Source organism: Strix uralensis, chromosome 4 (genome assembly GCF_047716275.1).
Source record: "Strix uralensis isolate ZFMK-TIS-50842 chromosome 4, bStrUra1, whole genome shotgun sequence".
Lineage (NCBI taxonomy): Eukaryota > Metazoa > Chordata > Aves > Strigiformes > Strigidae > Strix > Strix uralensis.
The window spans coordinates 3,803,566-3,822,761 of record NC_133975.1 but is presented as its reverse complement, the minus strand read 5'-3'; the positions used below and the strand labels follow the sequence as shown (position 1 = coordinate 3,822,761).

The window sequence follows — 19,196 nt, the reverse complement described above, 5'->3', positions numbered from 1 at the left end:
TGGAGTTGGAGTTACCTAGGTTTTCCTTCCCCAGGTGGGAAAACTGCTCATAATAACAGAAAACATCACAGAATCATCAAGGTTGGAAAAGCCCTTGAAGCTCCTCCAGTCCACCATGAACCTCACCCTGACCGTTCTCAACTCCACCATATCCTTCAGCGCTGCGTCAACCCGACTCTTCAACCCCTCCAGGGAATGGGGACTCCCCCCTGCCCTGGGCAGCCCATTCCAACGCCCAACAACCCCTTCTGCAAAGAAATCCTTCCTAAGAGCCAGTCTGACCCTACCCTGGCGCAGCTTGAGGCCATTCCCTCTTGTCCTGCCGCTGGTTCCTTGGCTCAAGAGACTCATCCCCCCTCTCTGCACCCTCCTTTCAGGGAGTTGTAGAGGGCCATGAGGTCTCCCCTCAGCCTCCTCTTCTCCAGACTAAACCCCCCCAGTTCCCTCAGCCGCTCCCCATCACACCTGTGCTCCAGACCCTGCACCAGCTCCGTTGCCCTTCTCTGGACACGCTCGAGTCATTCAATGGCCTTTTTGGAGTGAGGGGCCCAAAACTGAACCCACTCATCGAGGGGCAGCCTCACCAGTGCCGAGCACAGGGGTAAGATCCCTTCCCTGTCCCTGCTGGCCACGCTAGTGCTGATACAAGCCAGGATACCATTGGCCTTCTTGGCCACCTGGGCACACTGCTGGCTCCTGTTCAGCCGGCTGTCAATCATCACACCCATGGCACCACCTCTGAAGTCACTGGGAACGGACATTTGTGGGATTTGAAAACGCGTTCTCCTTCAATCATTTCATCATGATGTGATGAGAGAAGGGTTCCTGGGAGAATTCAAGAGGGCTTTATCTCAAATTAAGAATGACCTGAAAGAGTGGGCTGATTTTCTAGTTAACCCTACAAAATATCTAGAGAGCACCATGCCCACCAGCAACGAGAGCTATGCCACACACAATCCTGACTCATTTCCCTTTTCTGTTATCACAGACCTGATACAAGCAGGAAGAAAAAAAAAAAAAAAAAAAAAACCACCACAACAAAAGGACAGACTGCATCAACTCCCAGTTCCTACCACTGGCAAACTCACATCCCAGCACAATGACCTGATCATTTCTCACTGTAAAGCTCCTCTGGGTTTGGTCAGAACAATTGACTCTAGAAGCCTGTCTGCAAGAACCATCAGCAGAAGCAAAAGATGCAGAACATCTCAAATGACTATTTCATTCTGAGCAGATTTCCTTCCCTAATTCTGAGGGTTTGCATAGAATCCTGCAGGGAAATGGGGCTGAAGGTCAGAAACCTAAAGGAGTTAATTGAATGGCCATAATCCTAAAATGGCTTCACTTCAGTTTACATCTTCTCTCTTCCTCCTGACCAGCTCTGGGGCTTCCCACAACCAGGGTCTCTGCAGAGAACACAGGTTCCACCAGGGATGTCCTCTCTGTTACCTACAGGCTCCCACCTACACGTGTTTACTACATACGTGCTACTCCACCACAGGAAGAGGTAGTCTCTTAGGAAGAACAAATCTAAATAAAGAACTTTCTCAGCACTGAAGGAGGTCAGGAAAGCACATCCCAATCCACACTCCTTCCTGTCAGCGCCGGTGACGATCCATAGCATTGTCTTTTTCTCACGTGGCTTAAAAACTGCAGTGACTTAATCACTGGGCAGTAAAAAAACCCCGACAGAGATAGGTCCATGCTGTTACCAGGCCAGACATCTGTCAGTGCAATAGAGGGGCAGGGAGGGAAAGGTGACTCTCGGTGGCCCTTTGGTCCTGCTTTCTACGATAACGCAAAGCAAGGCACTGGAGCTTAACTGGGGATGGCACAAAGCCCAGCACAGGGAGGGGGTGAGAAGGGTGGAAAACTTTGTCATTCTTTGGCTGCATCCCTCCCCCAGAAGCTGTGCAGCACACAGGAGAAAGCTGTCAGATAACAAAGCCATTAATTAGCTGATTGTTAAAGGGAGGGTTCCTGTGAAGCAGGTCTTTAGGGACCACATCCTTACTGAAAAGCCTATGTAAAAATAGGCACTTTTTCTAAATCAGGCTGGCCGATGGACTGTGAAACTCTTGGGCAGGTAAATCCGTGAGATTTTTCACCTGCATTTAACTTGTCAAGCTCACCACCTCCCTCCCACCCTTCACAAATACCTGGGAGATGGCCTTAAATACCTCTTTGGAGAGGGAAATGAGGACTTAGCAGGGACAGAAGAGCAACTGGGAAATGGGTTGTCCCTCTTCACATTTTCCCAGCAGTTATACACACACACAGATACTGAAGCTGCAGATGTTACACTCAAAGGTCACACTCCTGTCATTTTTCTTTGAGGGTCGTGCAGATGTGCTATAAGCAGGCAGAGGATAAAATCCTCCCCCAGCCCAAGAATTCCCCCAATCATTCTAGCAGAAGTGGAGAGGAAGGTGGGAAGATTATGAATACGTGGCATGGACATCACACCCTGGAGAACCTTCCAATGCTGGTGCCCCCTTTGAGAGACTGTCCAAATGGACTGATGATGATGCTGAGCAGCGCCAGCCCCGCACAGTACATGGTCTAAGCAGGATAGTCTTAAAACAACAGTGGCTGGAGAACTGTCCTGCTAACAGGAGGCTCAATGCCCTTTCTCATGGTGCATCACTCGGCAACGTGTGGTTGGAAATCCAGGTAGCTGCTCTGCAGGATTGCAGAACTTCCTTGCAGGCATTACTCAGTTTTCTAGTACTCTCATGGAGGAGGATTCAGGTCACCTCGGTCACAAGCTTGTGACAGATCTTGACTGACCTCAATGCAGTGCAACAGCCTCTCAGTTGAGACAGCCTCTCACAGGGACCTTTCTGCTACAGAAATGAAGAGCTGAGCAGTCTTACTGCTGGCTTTCTTGTAACCAAATAAAGGCTTCTGTGAGACATCCCTACAGCTATTAAAAATTCAGGCTACTGCAAACAAAAAGAAGCAAAACTTGTATTGAAGTAGAAGCAGACAGCCAAAAAAGATTGGACAAGTGCCTGGAAAAAGCGTAAGGACTTTCCAAATGAACTAGCGAGGCAAAGCTCTGGAGGTACTGGGGTGCCTTGCCTTTCACGCCAAGAAAATTCAGCACACAGATGAGAGACCTCGCCTTGCTGGGCTCCAGCTTCAGTGACTGCACATACCAGAGGGAAGCACTCGAGGGAGACCCTCTGCACTTTGCATTCACTAGGATCTGGTGTCCAGATGACAAGATGACTGGAGTTAGAGAGATACAGATGGAGAAGCAGAGCTGGAGGCATATGCTTGAGCCCAAGCACGTGGCAGCAGCTGCAGCGAAAGAAGGGCAGTGTGTGAGTGCATGGGAAGGGAGCCGGCTGTGCAGGGGAGGGCAGGCATTTGAAACTGTGACAAATTTAGCCTCGTTCATTCAGGACTACATTTTCCACTGTTAATGCCAGTGCTTCATCCCGGATTAGGCTTTGCACCCATCGTGTGGTTGCTGGTTGTTTTTTGTTTGGTTTTTTTTTTTTCCTTTTCAGTGTGTCACAGCCTTTGCTATCTCAGCTTCTTCTAAAGTGGGAGATGCAGCCTGAGAGATGAGATGGCATGATGGCAGGATTGCTAACAGCAAGTTGCCCCAAGACTCTGAGAAGGGTCTGGGAGCTCCTACGAGGCAAGGGAGGAGCCTGACCTCAGGATTTGGTGATCTGTAAAATGGCTTTTTATCCCGGACAACTTCAAGATGTTTTAACAAAACCTCTCAAAAACCCGCCTCCTCAAACAGAGATGCAGAACTGAAGACCAAATTCTTACTGTTCCTCTCCAGCACCCATTTCATCACCGGTTAAAGCAAGGGAGTATTGGCCAGCCAGGATGAAAAATAAAAAAAAAGATGGAATGGACTCTAGTGAAAATGTGAAGGAAAAAAAAAAAAAAATGCTGGGGGAGTGGGGGACTCATCAAAACGTAAAACAGGAATGCACCAGGCAGACTCAGCATGTGTAAACAGAAACATTCTCTGCACTTTATGCCAGAGGAAAAGGTCCCCAAAGCCACACACCTGCTGCACATGCTCCTGACTGCCAACCCACTGGGGCACTTGTATTTCATAGTCTTTTTTAACTGGAGATTTTCAGGAGCTCAAGCAGCGCACCTTAATTCCTGTATTTCCTACGCGGTGCAGGGGGGAAACCACAGTCAGCTGTCTTAAATCACTAAAGATTGTCCGGTGTGACACCCCAAAGAGGCTGAGACAAGCTCACAAAACCACGAGCTGCCCCTGCAAGAAATTCCAGCACACTTTGAAGGAAGGCAGAGAAAGCACATCCCCAGCAACAGCAATTAAGAGGTTGGCTGATGTCGTATTCTTGGCTTAAGCTGTTCCTTACATATTTACAATTTACATTCAAATTACAATTTACATACTTACATTTTTACAATCTATAAATGTGAAAGCATTTTCTGTCTCCTAGCGATAAAGATATCCTATGGCAACAATAAGCTAATTATGTGTTGCGTAAAGAAGATTAACTTTTAATGTGTTGTTCTCTCATGTCACTGGCTGCCCCCTTTCTCTTGCTTTAAAAGAAAGGGTAGATTTACCAAATTAATCATTTCTAAAACACTGGCACCTTGTTATAGCCTTTATCTTACCGGCTGTTATCTCAAAGCTAAGTAGCTCTCATCTTTGCATTCTCATTTCAGAGTCTGCCTGCCTCTGACACCCTCCTTTTGCTGGAGATTTTCCTATCATCTTTGAGACAGGATGATCACCGAGCACTGCACGCAGTTTGGCAGTGTTCCATTTACATAAATAATGCTGCTCACTGCAGTGTTTTCACTTACTCCCTCGCTCTTTTCTCGTCTTAGTTGCTGTTAAACTTGCCCCACATGCATCTCACCTGTCTTCTTTCTTGGCTGGCTCTGGTTCTGTTTTCAATCCAGTAAAGTGAAAAAGTTGTTCAGATGAATTATCTCCACCTGCGTTTGTCCAAGGAGAATTTGCTCCCTGCCATGGTTTGCTAAATTCCTTCCATAATGAGGTTTCTTTGAAATTCCTTACTACCCCGCTCTAAAACAGAAATGATTTTGTGCCACCCCATCACAGATTCCAGTGCAGAGACCCAGGAGAGTGTCAAAAAATCTTTTCCAGCAAAAAAATCCCCATTTCTGCTCCCCACTCAATTCATGGTAATTCTTTACAGGCTACAGTGCCTCTTCTCTTGGTGGCTTTTCTAAATGTTCATGGATATATTTTTAAACATAAAGTATGCAAGAGTAACCTGAATCTAGTGTGTGTTCAGCCAAGCAGCAAATACTGGTGAAATCCACTGTCAGATGAAAATCTGAAGGTTTTAGGCATGGCTACAGCCTGATGAAAATAATAATGTTTTGCTCCATTTTATATAACCCACTGAGAGATCACATTACCTGGAGGACTAGCCATTCTGCACTGACCACCCTAAATGTACTTCATAAGTTACATTAAAAAAATGGGGGGAATAATTATAATTAACTTTGGCAAGCCTCCTTCTTTCACTTCACTCTTCCTAAGGCCAAATCTCCCTACTGAAAGCAGATCGAACTAATACCAATCTTTCATACGTGTTCAACACACAAATCAGTAAGAAACCCCATTCTCTCCCTGAAAGAAATACTAGGATGACAGCAGCAGTGCTGAGCTTACTGAAAGTAAATTTGGCCTATTTGCCTAACATTGGCTCATTGCTTTTTTAGCAGAGGTTAATCTTTCCACTAAACATGCATTTTCATTTCCATCCTGCAGGCTTCTATTTAGTATTTTTAGGTTCTGCGTCTGTAGTTGTTTGTTTGGTTTTTTTTTTCTATTTGGCTCTTCTGTCACATACTGAGGCCCTGATCTACATTGCACTGAAGAGGACGTCACTGAACATTGATCAGAAGAAGTTAAAATAACCTTAAACTGACGTCCACACTGGTCTGAATCTACCAGAAAAGATGTTCCTTTCCTTTTGATGCAAGAAAACTTGCAATTCCTACAATACTGCACTGACTTTGGCATACTACGCAGCACGCTATGGTATTTATAACATCAATAAAATGTCACAGGGCTACAATATTTAGCTGGTTGTTGCTAAGGTTTTGTGTTCTACTTCGTTTAGTAATTTGATCCCTCCTCTTCTCTTTTAATTAAGTAGCAACTTTCTAGAGCAAATGACTGGATCTCCCCAGCAATAGTTGCTGGAAGTGATTAAATTGATGACAAATGTGGAAAGATTGTTCTTCCTAACAACAGTGAGTTAATCCCACATCAAGGACAACTGGGGTATAGTTAAGCAGATGAAAGCAAACTAAGTGTTGATTTTTTGCAGAGAAATTGGAAGATGTTACTGGTTTTCTACCTTTGTCCAGTACCCAGAACATTTCTCACTGTTTCAGGCAAATCTACAATCTGACAAAGCAGCTGAATACCGACCTCGTTGTATAAATCACTGAATTCTTCAACCACATCTTTCGGGATCCTTTGCCCATTGTTGGTAAGATGATAAGCCACCCCATTCTTGGAGTAAAGACTGATCCGTCCAACACTTCTCTCACCATCAGTAGTCTCTTCAAGTAAACCATTGTCTTCTGCTAGATGATAGACTGGGTTTCCATGTGAACCATGAATCCACGTAGCTCCCAGTTCAAAAGTGGCGTGCCCTGCAGGAGAGTAAACCAAGCAAACTAGTTATTGAAGCGCATTTTCCTGAAAGTCTGTCACGTTCAACCCAAAATAAAATGTACATGTGCAAAAGCAGAACAATTGCCCAAGGACAACACATGTTTGAACATCACTTAAGCAACCTTTCTCTGCTAGACAAGGGCACTGCCAGTGTTCTTCAAACCTTGGGGATACAAGCTGAGATAGTGCTGGAAGGATGGGATGTTTCCAACAGAGATATATCACAGTGACACACCTCTGATACTTAAGGGGAAAGTCAGAATCTAGGTTCCCAGTTCTTATCATGGTTGTTGCTAGCTGCTCTGTCCTTGCTACTCGGCCTTTCTAAATCATGTTCTCTAAACCTGCACTTAAGAACATGATCAGACAGCAGAGGATGTACTGCTCCTGCTGCAGCACAAGCCATGTACTACTGAAGCGGGTGTGGGAAGGAAGAGAGCTGTAAGAAGCCACACTGCATTATTGCAAGAAGAACATATAAGGATACTTACACAAATATAATTGTAGGGAAAGAACAGAGTACCTAAAGACTTCATATATCCTCTGTATTCAAGAGGAGGGGATGGATGCCCAGACACAGGAAGAAAAGCATCTCCAGCCAGGAGATGTAGGAAAACTTGCAGTGCCCTGGGATAGCAACATTAGCCTGCATACTGAACCTTGTCCCAGGATTAAAAATGCATGTTATTTACAAATATACCTCAGAATAACTGCAATACAAAAACGCATTTCCATTCCCCAAATAAGCAAATAGGTTACATTTTATTATTTATGCCTTTGAAAATTTAAATCAGGTTCTTTAAAAAGATGCACTGTCAGGTTACACACCTGATGCATTTAGTCTTCACAGAATCCCAGAATCCTCTCAGTTGGAAAAGACCTTGAAGATCCTCCAGTCCAACCATTAACCTCACACTGACCGTTCTCAACTCCACCAGATCCCTCAGCGCTGGGGCAACCCGACTCTTCAACCCCTCCAGGGATGGGGACTCCCCCCCTGCCCTGGGCAGCCCATTCCAACGCCCAACAACCCCTTCTGCAAAGAAATCCTTCCTAAGAGCCAGTCTGACCCTGCCCTGGCGCAGCTTGAGGCCATTCCCTCTTGGCCTGCCGCTGGTTCCTTGGCTCAAGGGACTCATCCCCCCTCTCTGCACCCTCCTTTCAGGCAGTTGCAGAGGGCCATGAGGTCTCCCCTCAGCCTCCTCTTCTCCACACTAAACCCCCCAGTTCCCTCAGCCGCTCCCCATCACACCTGTGCTCCAGACCCTGCACCAGCTCCGTTGCCCTTCTCTGGACACGCTCGAGTCATTCAATGGCCTTTTTGGAGTGAGGGGCCCAAAACTGAACCCACTCATCGAGGGGCGGCCTCACCAGTGCCGAGCACAGGGGTAAGATCCCTTCCCTGTCCCTGCTGGCCACGCTAGTGCTGATACAAGCCAGGATGCCATTGGCCTTCTTGGCCATCTGGGCACACTGCTGGCTCCTGTTCAGCCGGCTGTCAATCAACACCCCCTGGTCCCTCTCTGACTGGCTTCATCACTTACACTCTCTGCCTGCAAAACACAGAGAGTTTGGTCAGCCCCACTCTCTCCCTTCCTTATAACTTAACGGGGTTTACACCGGGGCTCTGAGCCGTGCTAAGCCAGCGCTGCCACAACTGGGCTGACAGCACAGGGAGATGTTCAGCAGCTGAAAGGACGTGCTAAAAATAACCTTGGGTCCTGTCCTCCACCCACGTTTTTACAGATTCTCAGAAGTCCAAAGCTAACTGTTTTAAAGTCTGACAAAGCTGTGCTCTCCCAGCATCCCAGCCAACACCACACTGTGCAGTTCGCGCTGCAGAAGTGTGTGAATGCCTGATTAAGTGGGATAGTTAATAGGATCCTGCTTGATGAAGAAAGGATCATGCAGTTACCAGTCATCATATACTGTTTAACATGTAAATATATGCTCAGGGAAAAAGACACTGCAGCACTATGCTATAATGCAGTCGACTTTAACGGGTGAAAGCTCCAAAAAATGCTGCTTTCCAGCTGAGACACAGCCTCCAAGGGAAGCTCCACGTTTCTTGTTTTTCAAGCAGACAACCACCTCGTCATTAAGGAGCATGCTGATCGCCCTTCAAAATATGCATTACAGGACTCATTTCTATGTGTACCTAAAACAAAGTACACGCTTCAGAGTGTTGCGGCATCAGTGTGTGAATATTTAAGGCGCCACAAACTCCAATACACTCCCAGAGCACCCAGCCTAGCGGAAATGACTGCTGTACGTTGGCAGCCAAAGGTACAAAGCTCATAAATATTGCATGTGGCAGTCACCTTGTTAATACAATCCTCCTGCGAGTCATCACATGCCAAATCAGCAGCAGGAATACTGCCTGCTGCTTTATGTCAGGAGCTTGCTCTCTGCTACACTAAGAATCCTCCTGAATATAGCTTTTATTTATGGGGCACCTGATCTTTTGAAAGAAAAAAACATGCCAGCAGGTCCCACTGAATTGGTGCTCGGTAACAATTACGATGTGTTCCAAGTTGTCCTGTTTTCAGAAGCTATGCGGAATATAATCAAATACCAACAAATTAAAAATAGTCATTCTTGCCTGTAATGCTTAGAAACTCACTAGCATCACTACCAAGCAGACAAGCCAGTTGTTACCTAGTGTAAGTTTCATGATAAATTAATTAGAAGTGTATAATTAAACCACACCTTTTTAAACAGAGATAGCTAATTTACTTTCAGGGCCTTAAAAGATTTTAGTTTCAATATTAATCTACTTTGAATGAATCATCAAATACAACAAAAATTAGAAAAAAATCTGCTTCCTATTCTGCAAATATAATTACTGAGACACAAGCAGCAGTCAAGAGAGCCTATACACAACAAGAAGACATACCGGCAATATTCCAAAGGAAAGCACAGATTGCGTATCAAGCAACTCTCACATTTCCCTTTGCGGCCCTGACTATTCCTTTGGCATCTTGTCGTGAAATATCTGCAGTGGATACAGATGTTATAGATCACAGAATCATAGAATACCAGGTCAGAAGGGACCTCAAAGATTATCTGGTGCAACCTTTCCTGGCAAAACCATGCTCTAGACAAGATGGCCCAGCCCCCTTTCCAGCTGAATCTTAGAAGTGTCCAACGCTGGGAATCCAACACTTCCCTGGGGGGATTATTGCAGTGGATGATTGTTCTTATTTTGAAAAATTTTCTTCTTGTGCCCAACTGGAATCTCCCCAGAAGTAACTTGCACCCATCACCCCTCATCTTTTCCTTGTGACTCCCTGTAAAAAGGGACTCTCCACCTTCTTTGTAGCCACCATTTAAATACTGGAACATGGAGATAAGGTCTCCCCTAACCCCTCTCTTCTCAAGGCTGAATAACCCCAGTTCTCTCAGCCTCTCCTCACATGGCTGCCCAGGTCCTTGATCATCTTTGTGGCCCTTCTCTGGACCCTCTCCAGCCTGTCCACATCTATTTGTACAGCGGGGACCAAAACTGAACACAGTATTCCAGGTGTGGCCTGGCAAGCCCTGAGTAGAGTGGGATAATGACTTTGTCTCTGCTGGGGATGCCCTTGTTGATGCAGCCCAGCACCCCATTGGCTTTCTTTGCTGCTGCAGCACACTGGTCACTCAAATCATGTACAAGAAACACACTTACAATCTACGAACACACAAACCCTCTGCTTCACCTGTGCTAGAAATGACGAACCAAACCTCTGAAAATCCAAACTGTTCCCCTGTGCTAAATAGCAACATACTCTCTGCAATTGAGGGAAAATATTGTCCACTGCAAGACCCAGTAGGGCTCAGTAAGAGTCAAAGTATTTGGATATAACCCTGAGAATGTGCCTCCATAGCTTTACTGAGGATTTAAATTGGATCTTTAGTCAAGTGTGCAGACAGGGGAGTGGCCAGGGAAGTTTAACATTTAAATACCATTTAGACAAGCAGATCAAAGTGGTCATACGTTGAAGACCCAGAAAAACCATTTCTGTAACAGCTTTTTGTAAGCTTTAGCCAGGTCTGAGAAACAAGCAGGTCTTGCATGTCCCAATCTCGCTGCTCCAGGGAGTACAGAAGAAGAAAACAGCTCAGGACCATGCTGCCCTTTTGCCCTCGTACCAGGGAATAAGGAGGTTCTGAATATTTTACCACCCAACAGAGCTCCACAGTATTTTACTTCTGAAGATTTTACACCCAACAGAGCTCCAAAATTATTTGGCTAAAGGGCATATGAATCTGCAGAGTGGACAAGGGGCCAGAACACGGACTCACCTTGGGAGAGAACTGCAGTCCATACCCATGCAGTGTAACTTTGATAGTTTGCAGAAGATAAGATGGCCAGCTTGTAGTTTTAAGAAAGGTATTAAAAGATCAAGACTTTGAATTCCAGTCCTCTGCTCTGAAAATAAGTTACATCTACAAACTGCAAGATCTCCACCAGACTGAAAAGCTGCTCTTGTCTCATGTTAGTTAAGAAGTGTTAATGAACAGGAGGTAGATTCCCAGCAAAGGCAAAGATTTGAGTAACTGGTGAAGGTGTCCAAAGGTAAGAGAACTGGTCTCAAAACTAGTACAAAAAAAAAACCTATTTCACAGGTGCACTGACAAAATGATATATTGCTCCCTGAAGATTTCAGGTCTTTAACACTTCCCTCCTTTCAGACACGATCCAGGATATTTTTAATACAGTGTATTGTGAGTAAAGGACACACTTCCCATTCTAACCTCCATGCCAAGTCTCAGCAGAATGTAAAGTACCCTATTCAAACTCTGCAGATTAGATTTGTCCAAGTGCCTTTTCATTCATTTCCCTTCTGAAAGTTCATAGGACACTGCTGTTTATTTACTGTAGTGAGTTTATCGAGTAAAATATAGTAAGTGATGTAAGCACCTGACAAATAAAAAGAAAGGAGGGCAGCAAGAGGCCAAAGTTAATAAATACAGGGAGTGGGATCAGAAACAGAACTAGTTAATTGAAATCAGAAAGGCAATTCAGTAAAAGTGAACAGCTTTTTGCCTCCTGTGGAGAAGAGACAGGCAATGCCCTTCTAGATACCAGGGCAAGTTTCATTGACTACTGTGCTGCAAAGGGTAACATTTGTTCCAGTAGTTTTGTATTTAGAGATTTTACAAGCCCTTCCAATTTGACATGGGATTAAAATATCCAGTGTCTGCACCTTTATTACACACTGAGAAAGGAAGCCACAGAGGTAGGAAAGCTGCAAATCGGGATGAAAGGATACATTGAAGAGGTTTTTCCAGCAGCCTGATTCACAGTGGGTAGTGCCCTACACAGTAAATTAGTTCTAGGGAAATGAATGGGGCTATTTGTGAAACAGAATAGCTTGGAGCTTGCCCCTCTGCAAGCGATGTAAGTCACTGAGAAACAGCCCTTCACTAGCCAGGAGATTTACTGACTGCTCCTAGTCAAGAGTCAAGCTTGAAAACATTGGTGGAAACTCTCGATACAGTTATTTAATCACAGAACGCTTCTCACAGACTTGTTACACAGAGCTCTTCCCGTATGAATGGAAATGATCACCGAGGTCTTTATTTTATAGAGACATGGTTTTGGAGCAGCCCTCCCTCGGAAAAGATGCACAAGGTAGCTCAGATTCACCCACCCACCCTGAAAGGAGCCCAAGGACTTACGTCCCTGACAACATCACACCTCAAATAACCTTCCGCATGCGCATGTTGACTGAAAAAGCACATTTCCAAGGTCAAATTAACCTAATAACAATACAAAGCCTTGTTAGCAGAATAAAGCCAGCCCAAAATGCTGCTCTTACCAAGTTTCACACTTTGCACGCGGCCTCCAATTCGGTCAGTCGCCTCAAGGATAGTTACATCCGTGAAACCGCTTTCCAAGAGCGCTCTCGCTGCTGACAGCCCTGCAAGCCCAGCACCAATAACTACTATTCGAGGCTGTCGTTTTCTCCGTAGGCCACTACTAAGAGGATCATCCGTGCTGTCTCCAGATATTTCACAACTTTGCATGCCGTCCAAGCTCTCTTTCTAAGGAACCTATGGAAAAAGCAAACAAGCGAGTTCAGGGATCTCGGCTCAAACTTCTCTGCAGTTAAAAATCCTAAGAAAGTTTAAAAAAAAAAAAAAAAAAAGGTCCAGCAAAAAAGAAAGAAAACTTGTGAACTAGACCCAGTCTTCAAAATGAGACGCATAGGAAGGATAACTGAGGTCAAATTGGGATGCAACAACTTTTTGGCCTGGAGCATCAGTACTGGAAGCTCCAGAAATCTCCACCCTCTTGTACCATGTAGATTATTTCCAGAGAAGTCAAAGGATTTTCAAACTCCCATCTCTTTATATAACCACCAAAAGTGGCAATTTTGTGGTAGAGACTTTAAATTAAAAAAAAAAAAACAAAACCAAAAACAAACACATGTCCAGTGCCGACAAGCTCCACAACACAGCAATGAAGCTTCGCTTTGCCTCTGTGGCAACCACAAAGCTTCAGATCATGTAACTATGGGACTAGATAAAGAGGATTTAGCTCAAAGCATGGAGATCAGATATCAAACCAATCATTACAGAAATGGTACAGACAGAAAAATGTTTCAACTGATGAAAGTCAACAAGGGCCAGTTGAAAAATTTACAGCCACATGATGCAGCCCCTGGAGCCAACACTGTCCTGCCACATCAAGATCAGCCTCAGTCTTTGATGAAGAGAGGTTCAAACCCATACTAGCCCTGACTAGTCCAATTCTACCTCCACCCACCCAATGCATCCAACTGCTCCCCCAAGCAACACCCTATTTTTCTGTGCAAACTCCTAGAAGGCATCTTTTTAACTGTGTATACCCTTAAGTTCTTGGGTTCCATCACCTTATTTTAGTACCCAGCCTGAGTCCGTGGTTAAGGTTAAACCTTAATGAAGGATCACCAGTGTAGGATGTCTTTATACACAAATGTCAACATCTGGTTCTGGGTAGGTTCACACCTGCCCTCAAGAGCATGAAGAACAGAGTACAGAGACCCATACTGCACCAGGCCCAAGAAGATATCAGTCCTGACTTGCAAAGGATAAACACACAGCCCAGGATTCATCAGCCCTTGAATCAGCTGGTGCCCAATGATTTGGATAAAGCGTGCGTGTAATTCCCAGCCTGACCGTCCTCCCTACCCGATGCTTACTGAACGCAGAGAAACCCAAGGAGCTCATACGCTGTCTCTGCCTGTTGCCAAGCTGCTAGATAAACCTCTGTGTTCTTCCCCAATTCGCCCAACCCTTGGCCAGTGTCAAAGACTCCTGTTTCTCCTTTGCATAACCAGGAGAAGAGTCAAACCTTTGTGCTTAAGATACTGCTGAACTATTGCATGTGTACTCATGGAGTGCAAAGCAACAGTGGTTTCATTTCAAGAGTCCTTTTTTCTCCAGGATCTTATTTATGCTTGTTGACCAAGCATCTCCTGGTCTCTGTAACAGAGGTGACGCCAGACTGCAGTGATTTAAGCAGTGGTATAAAAAGTAAAGTGGTCCTACTGGAGCTCTTGACAACTGCTTTGAAAATGTTTAGTTTCCACTGGAAAAACTTCAGCTCAATCCACACTATCTAGGCTCACCTGCAAGAGAGATTAGCACAGTGCCTGTACCAAACTCTATTTCTGCCAAGGTGGCTTGTTCGAACTGCCACTGAACAATGGAACCAGTGACATTGAGCCAGCTCTGCTGCAGCCACGCTAAAAACGTCTACCTGCAATTACATCAATCATCTCATGGTTTTCATCTCCCGACCAACAGATCTCAGCTAGCTGATATTTGTCACAGGGAGCCAGACACTGGTGTTTGGAGAGTTATTTCCAAGATGAAGTCAAGTATGTCTGCAAAGCATCCGATGCTTTCTAGTCCATGGAGAAAGAGTCACGAATCATGGTCATTTGACAAGCAGAAGCCAAAACCAGGCACTGAACTTACTTCTGAGCAAGCTAGATTCAAAAGCAGTACAACAGTTTGAAAAAGTAGCAGTGAGCAATTTCTTCCCTGTTCCACAAGAAACAATAAAGATCTGGAGCAGGCGGAGGGGGGAGGATGCAAAGCTCCTTCCCTAGAGCTGCTGGTGAGATGGCTCATTTTTCCAGTTGCAGACACCTCAGGACTTGTCTCTACTTGACTTTGATGCTGGTTCATTCCCCTTGCGGACTTTCCTCATCTGGGAGAGGAGTGTTTTGCTCTTTTTTATCTTAATCCACTCCGAAAGTGGATTTTCAGAATGGGTTAAGATAAACAGGAACAGGGCACTCCAGGTAGGGAGGGCCTCCCTCGGGAGTTAGTCGGGAGCTGCTCCATGATGAGGAGGTTATATCCTCACCAGTCAAGAGGCTGATACGAAAGACGAGACCACTCCTCAACAGACTCACACGAACACACACCACAAAGATGCGGGACAACATTCTAGTTAAAAACCCAACCAAAAAAAGGAAGCATCACTTTTCTTTATTTACCATGGGAAGGAGCTGGGCATCCTATGAAGAAATATTTTTCTGCACCATCTTCTCTTGAGTGAAGCCACTACATTTCTTGGGCCCTGTCAAGCACTAGTCCTCTACATCCCTCCCCGCCCTCCCCCCCCAGCATGTCAATTTATTGACTTTCAATCTAAGATGATAAGAAGTGAAATTTCTCTGAGTTATTTTAAGATCTTTAAGATGGGCCCTGAACATTGGGATCTCTGTATTCAGAGCTTCAGGAAAGTCCACCTCTGGGATATGAGGGGCAAAACCATACCGTTACTGAAGGGCACATAAGAACTGCCACAGCAAGTCACAATGAAGAGTCATATTGGTGTGAAGAGGAAAGACCCTCTTCTGGCAGTACCAACTTCCACCAGGAAGTCCAATAAGGCCATTGTAAGGTAGAGCTAATGTCCAGACCTCTGAGCCTAACAACCCCTGGGACTTCTGCCCCTTGCATTTGCCAACTCTTTTCTGAATCCCTCTATACTTCTGGCCTTCACAACAACTTTGTGGTGAGGAGCAACACTGTCTATTATCCTTATGCAAATATTAATGTTCTTTTGGTGGTTTCAAAACCATTCTCCAATGAAAATTGAGGACATCCCCCAGAACTATGTTATAAGAAACACTGAACAGTGATTGCCTGTTCACATTCTCCGCAGTGCTAAGGACCTTCCTATATAATCCTTGTCATCTCTTCTTCAGGAAGAAATAAATCTTCATCTGCTTACTCCTTCCTCATTTGTGAGCTATTATAAACCCACAGCTGAAATAACTCTTACTAGAAATGTCTTCAGGATTTATTACAACCCCATAGACATTCTATAGCACTCTCCACTTCTCCCCCAATCTCCAGATAGCACTTTGATGCACGTATTTTAATTGCCACAGTAAAGACACATCTTTTCTGCCATCTACATCCTATAGAAATTGAACTGGTTTAGCTCAGTTCTTAAGTACAGCTTTCCTAATCCTGGCTTTGGCAAACTCATGTGAATTCCTCACATGAAAGCTTCAAGAAAATGTTTTCCCCTCCTGTTTCAGAATTTTAATACTGGATTAGGTGACCTGTCTAGACAGATGAGAAAATAACAGGGTATTTTGTGTGTACAGAATCCTGATTTAGAAACCACCCCTAATTAGTCAACAACCTTTACCATATGATCAGCAGGGGAAGGCAATTAAAATTTAGCAAGAGCTTGGGCTTTCCAACCAGGATACATGCTCCATTGTGAAATGAACAGATGATATAAATACATGAATCCCCACTACACTTTATTTCAGTATCAATTATACACTCTGTTAGGCTCATAAGTAAGACAAGCACATAAAACACGATCTATCATGTGCAATGCTCTGCCTTCAATACTTGCTAAGCCACCAGCCAGGGCTTGAGCCAGTGAATATTACTAGATCCTCTGACACAAAGATAGTTTGGCTTTTTACTTTTTCTTGATTGCCAAAAAGGGTTGTTTCTTTTTCCTTTCTTTTTGGTTTTGTTTTTTTTTTTTTTTAAATCACAGGGTAAGAAGCGTTAGCTGTTGTACTGTGAATCTCTCTGAGGCTGTAATTTTATGTTGTGTCCATCTAAGAGCACGGGTAGTACTAAACCACAGCTTGACTAACAATAAAAATCCCCCTGCATTGTCTTGCTTATAGCTTTCCTGTGAGATAGCTAACAGGCACCAGCTATTCACAATAATTTTTTTTTCAAAATCCAAATACACAACTTCCTTCTGTCTTAAAAAAATAGCTTTGATCCTCTTACCTCTTGCACATCTAAGTGTCTTACTCATGATATGTGAATCACTCCTTCCTCCAGACCTGCTTCCTTTTCTCAGTCTGTACCACCATTCTGCCCTTGTCTCCCTAGGTACCACTACACTTTGTCCATCCCTTCTCACTACTGTCCATTTCCTTCATTCAAAAAGATACCTTAAAAAAAAAAAAAAATCCCTACACACACACACACACCCCCCCTAACCCAAAAAAAAAAACCCACCACAAAACTGAGCTCAGCTGCTCTTTCCCAGCAGGCAAATCTTTGGGAAAATACATCATTCTACCAAGCAAGAATCATGGGTTTCCATTCCTGGCATTTGTACCCTTCAATCCTATGAGCTCCTCATCCCTTCATCTCTGCTGATCTTAGTTACGCACCCAGCCCTCACTGCTCCCAGGGAAATGACCCTTTTCATTGGCATAGAGGTGTCCTGTCAGCTTTCAGCAGGGCTTCACACCAGAGCTATCCTAGCAGTAACTTAGAAATCATTTTGAACAGATTCCTGCTCTTCATCCTTTTAATAAAGATACATTCTGGATATATCCCCTTTAACACAGAGTGCCTTCTACTTATTTAAGTTATAGTGGCCCCACAGACAACAGTGACCTAGAAACAGCGTGAATGCAAGTGTCACACTGGCCTTCTCTACCTTTAATCCAGCAGCAACAGCAATAAAATTCAGAGGTATGTCCACTTTATGATTTTTCTTCTCATTTTGCCAGTAAAACCTTGCAGGTCACAAAGAAGCAGCCAGAGAATTAGGGCAGTTCACAACTGCCGTCCTTATTACAATGATACTCTCTGACCAGGCTGTTCTTCTAGGACTCTTAAGAAAAAGGTCACCAAGGCTCCAACAATTTAAAAATACAAAAACAAAATAAACAAAAACATTTCTCAAGGAAATCTGCTATTCTTAGCTCACCCAAATACTCTCGTGGTAGTACTGTCCTAGCTGTGATGACACAAAGACTTAGGCAAGGCAACATACTGAAAACAAGGCTTGCATGCTTAAAGGTTTGTCTAGTGGTTGGTTGGGTTTTTGGTTTGGTTTTGCCTTTTTTTTTTTCCAACAGGATTGGTTAGTCTTAAAAAAATGTGACCTTCCTCTCCCTTCAGGCTTCATCTCACACAGCAGGTTGTCTTATACCCACGAGCCAAAGCTGTGAGCTCCCAGCATGCCACAGACCACAGTCACAGTCATCTCAGGTGGGACCCATCTCACACCATTTCATCATGTGGGTGTTTCTGCTGCCTGCAGCCTTTCAGGTGATGGAGAGGAGCAATCTCTCCTGCTGATATTTGGCATACCTATCTTAGGATGGACAAGCTGAAAGGAAGCTACAGACCAGTTTAAAACAATCACCTAACCCTTCTGAGTACCCTTACACTAGCAGGGATCAGGACTTTGCTTTGGAGTGACCTCAACACCTCCACTCCCCACACTTCCATTCATGCTGTGCAGTGGCACTGAAACAGCCAAACAGCTTCGCTACTTGTGGATTAACTAAACTAGAAGATGGACACCAGGAGAACCTAAATGCATCCCCAGCCAGTCAGGGGCATTCAGTCAGCCAGTCAGAGAGGGACCTGGGGGGGGGCTGACTGACAGCCAACTGAACATGAGCCAGCAGTGTGCCCAGGTGGCCAAGAAGGCCAATGGTATCCTGGCTTGTATCAGCACTAGCGTGGCCAGCAGGGACAGGGAAGGGATCTTACCCCTGGACTTGGCACTGGTGAGGCCGCCCCTCGATCCCTGGGTTCAGTTTTGGGCCCCTCACTCCAAAAAGGCCATTGAATGACTCGAGCGTGTCCAGAGAAGGGCAACGGAGCTGGTGCAGGGTCTGGAGCACAGGTCTGATGGGGAGCGGCTGAGGGAACTGGGGGGGTTTAGTGTGGAGAAGAGGAGGCTGAGGGGAGACCTCATGGCCCTCTACAACTCCCTGAAAGGAGAGTGCAGAGAGGGGGGATGAGTCTCTTGAGCCAAGGAACCAGCGGCAGGACAAGAGGGAATGGCCTCAAGCTGCGCCAGGGCAGGGTCAGACTGGCTCTTAGGAAGGATTTCTTTGCAGAAGGGGTTGTTGGGCGTTGGAATGGGCTGCCCAGGGCAGGGGGGAGTCCCCATCCCTGGAGGGGTTGAAGAGTTGGGTTGACGCAGCGCTGAGGGATCTGGTGGAGTTGGGAATTGTCAGTGTGAGGTTAATGGTTGGACTGGAGGATCTTCAAGGGCTTTTCCAACCTT

The 19,196-nt window shown here is 45.1% G+C and overlaps 1 protein-coding gene across 1 annotated transcript in view; it reads right to left on the bottom strand.

Annotated features, from left to right (window-relative positions):
• SMOX (spermine oxidase) overlaps positions 1 to 19,196 on the bottom strand; it is a 57,214-nt gene that overhangs the window by 13,865 nt on the left and 24,153 nt on the right. Inside the window, exons 2-3 of the mRNA XM_074865472.1 lie at positions 12,490 to 12,724; positions 6,434 to 6,660 (exon numbers count right to left, since the gene is read on the bottom strand). Of these exons, the coding sequence (XP_074721573.1) occupies positions 6,434 to 6,660; positions 12,490 to 12,697 (435 nt within the window). The 5' untranslated portion in view covers positions 12,698 to 12,724. The remainder of the gene's footprint in view (positions 1 to 6,433; positions 6,661 to 12,489; positions 12,725 to 19,196) is intronic.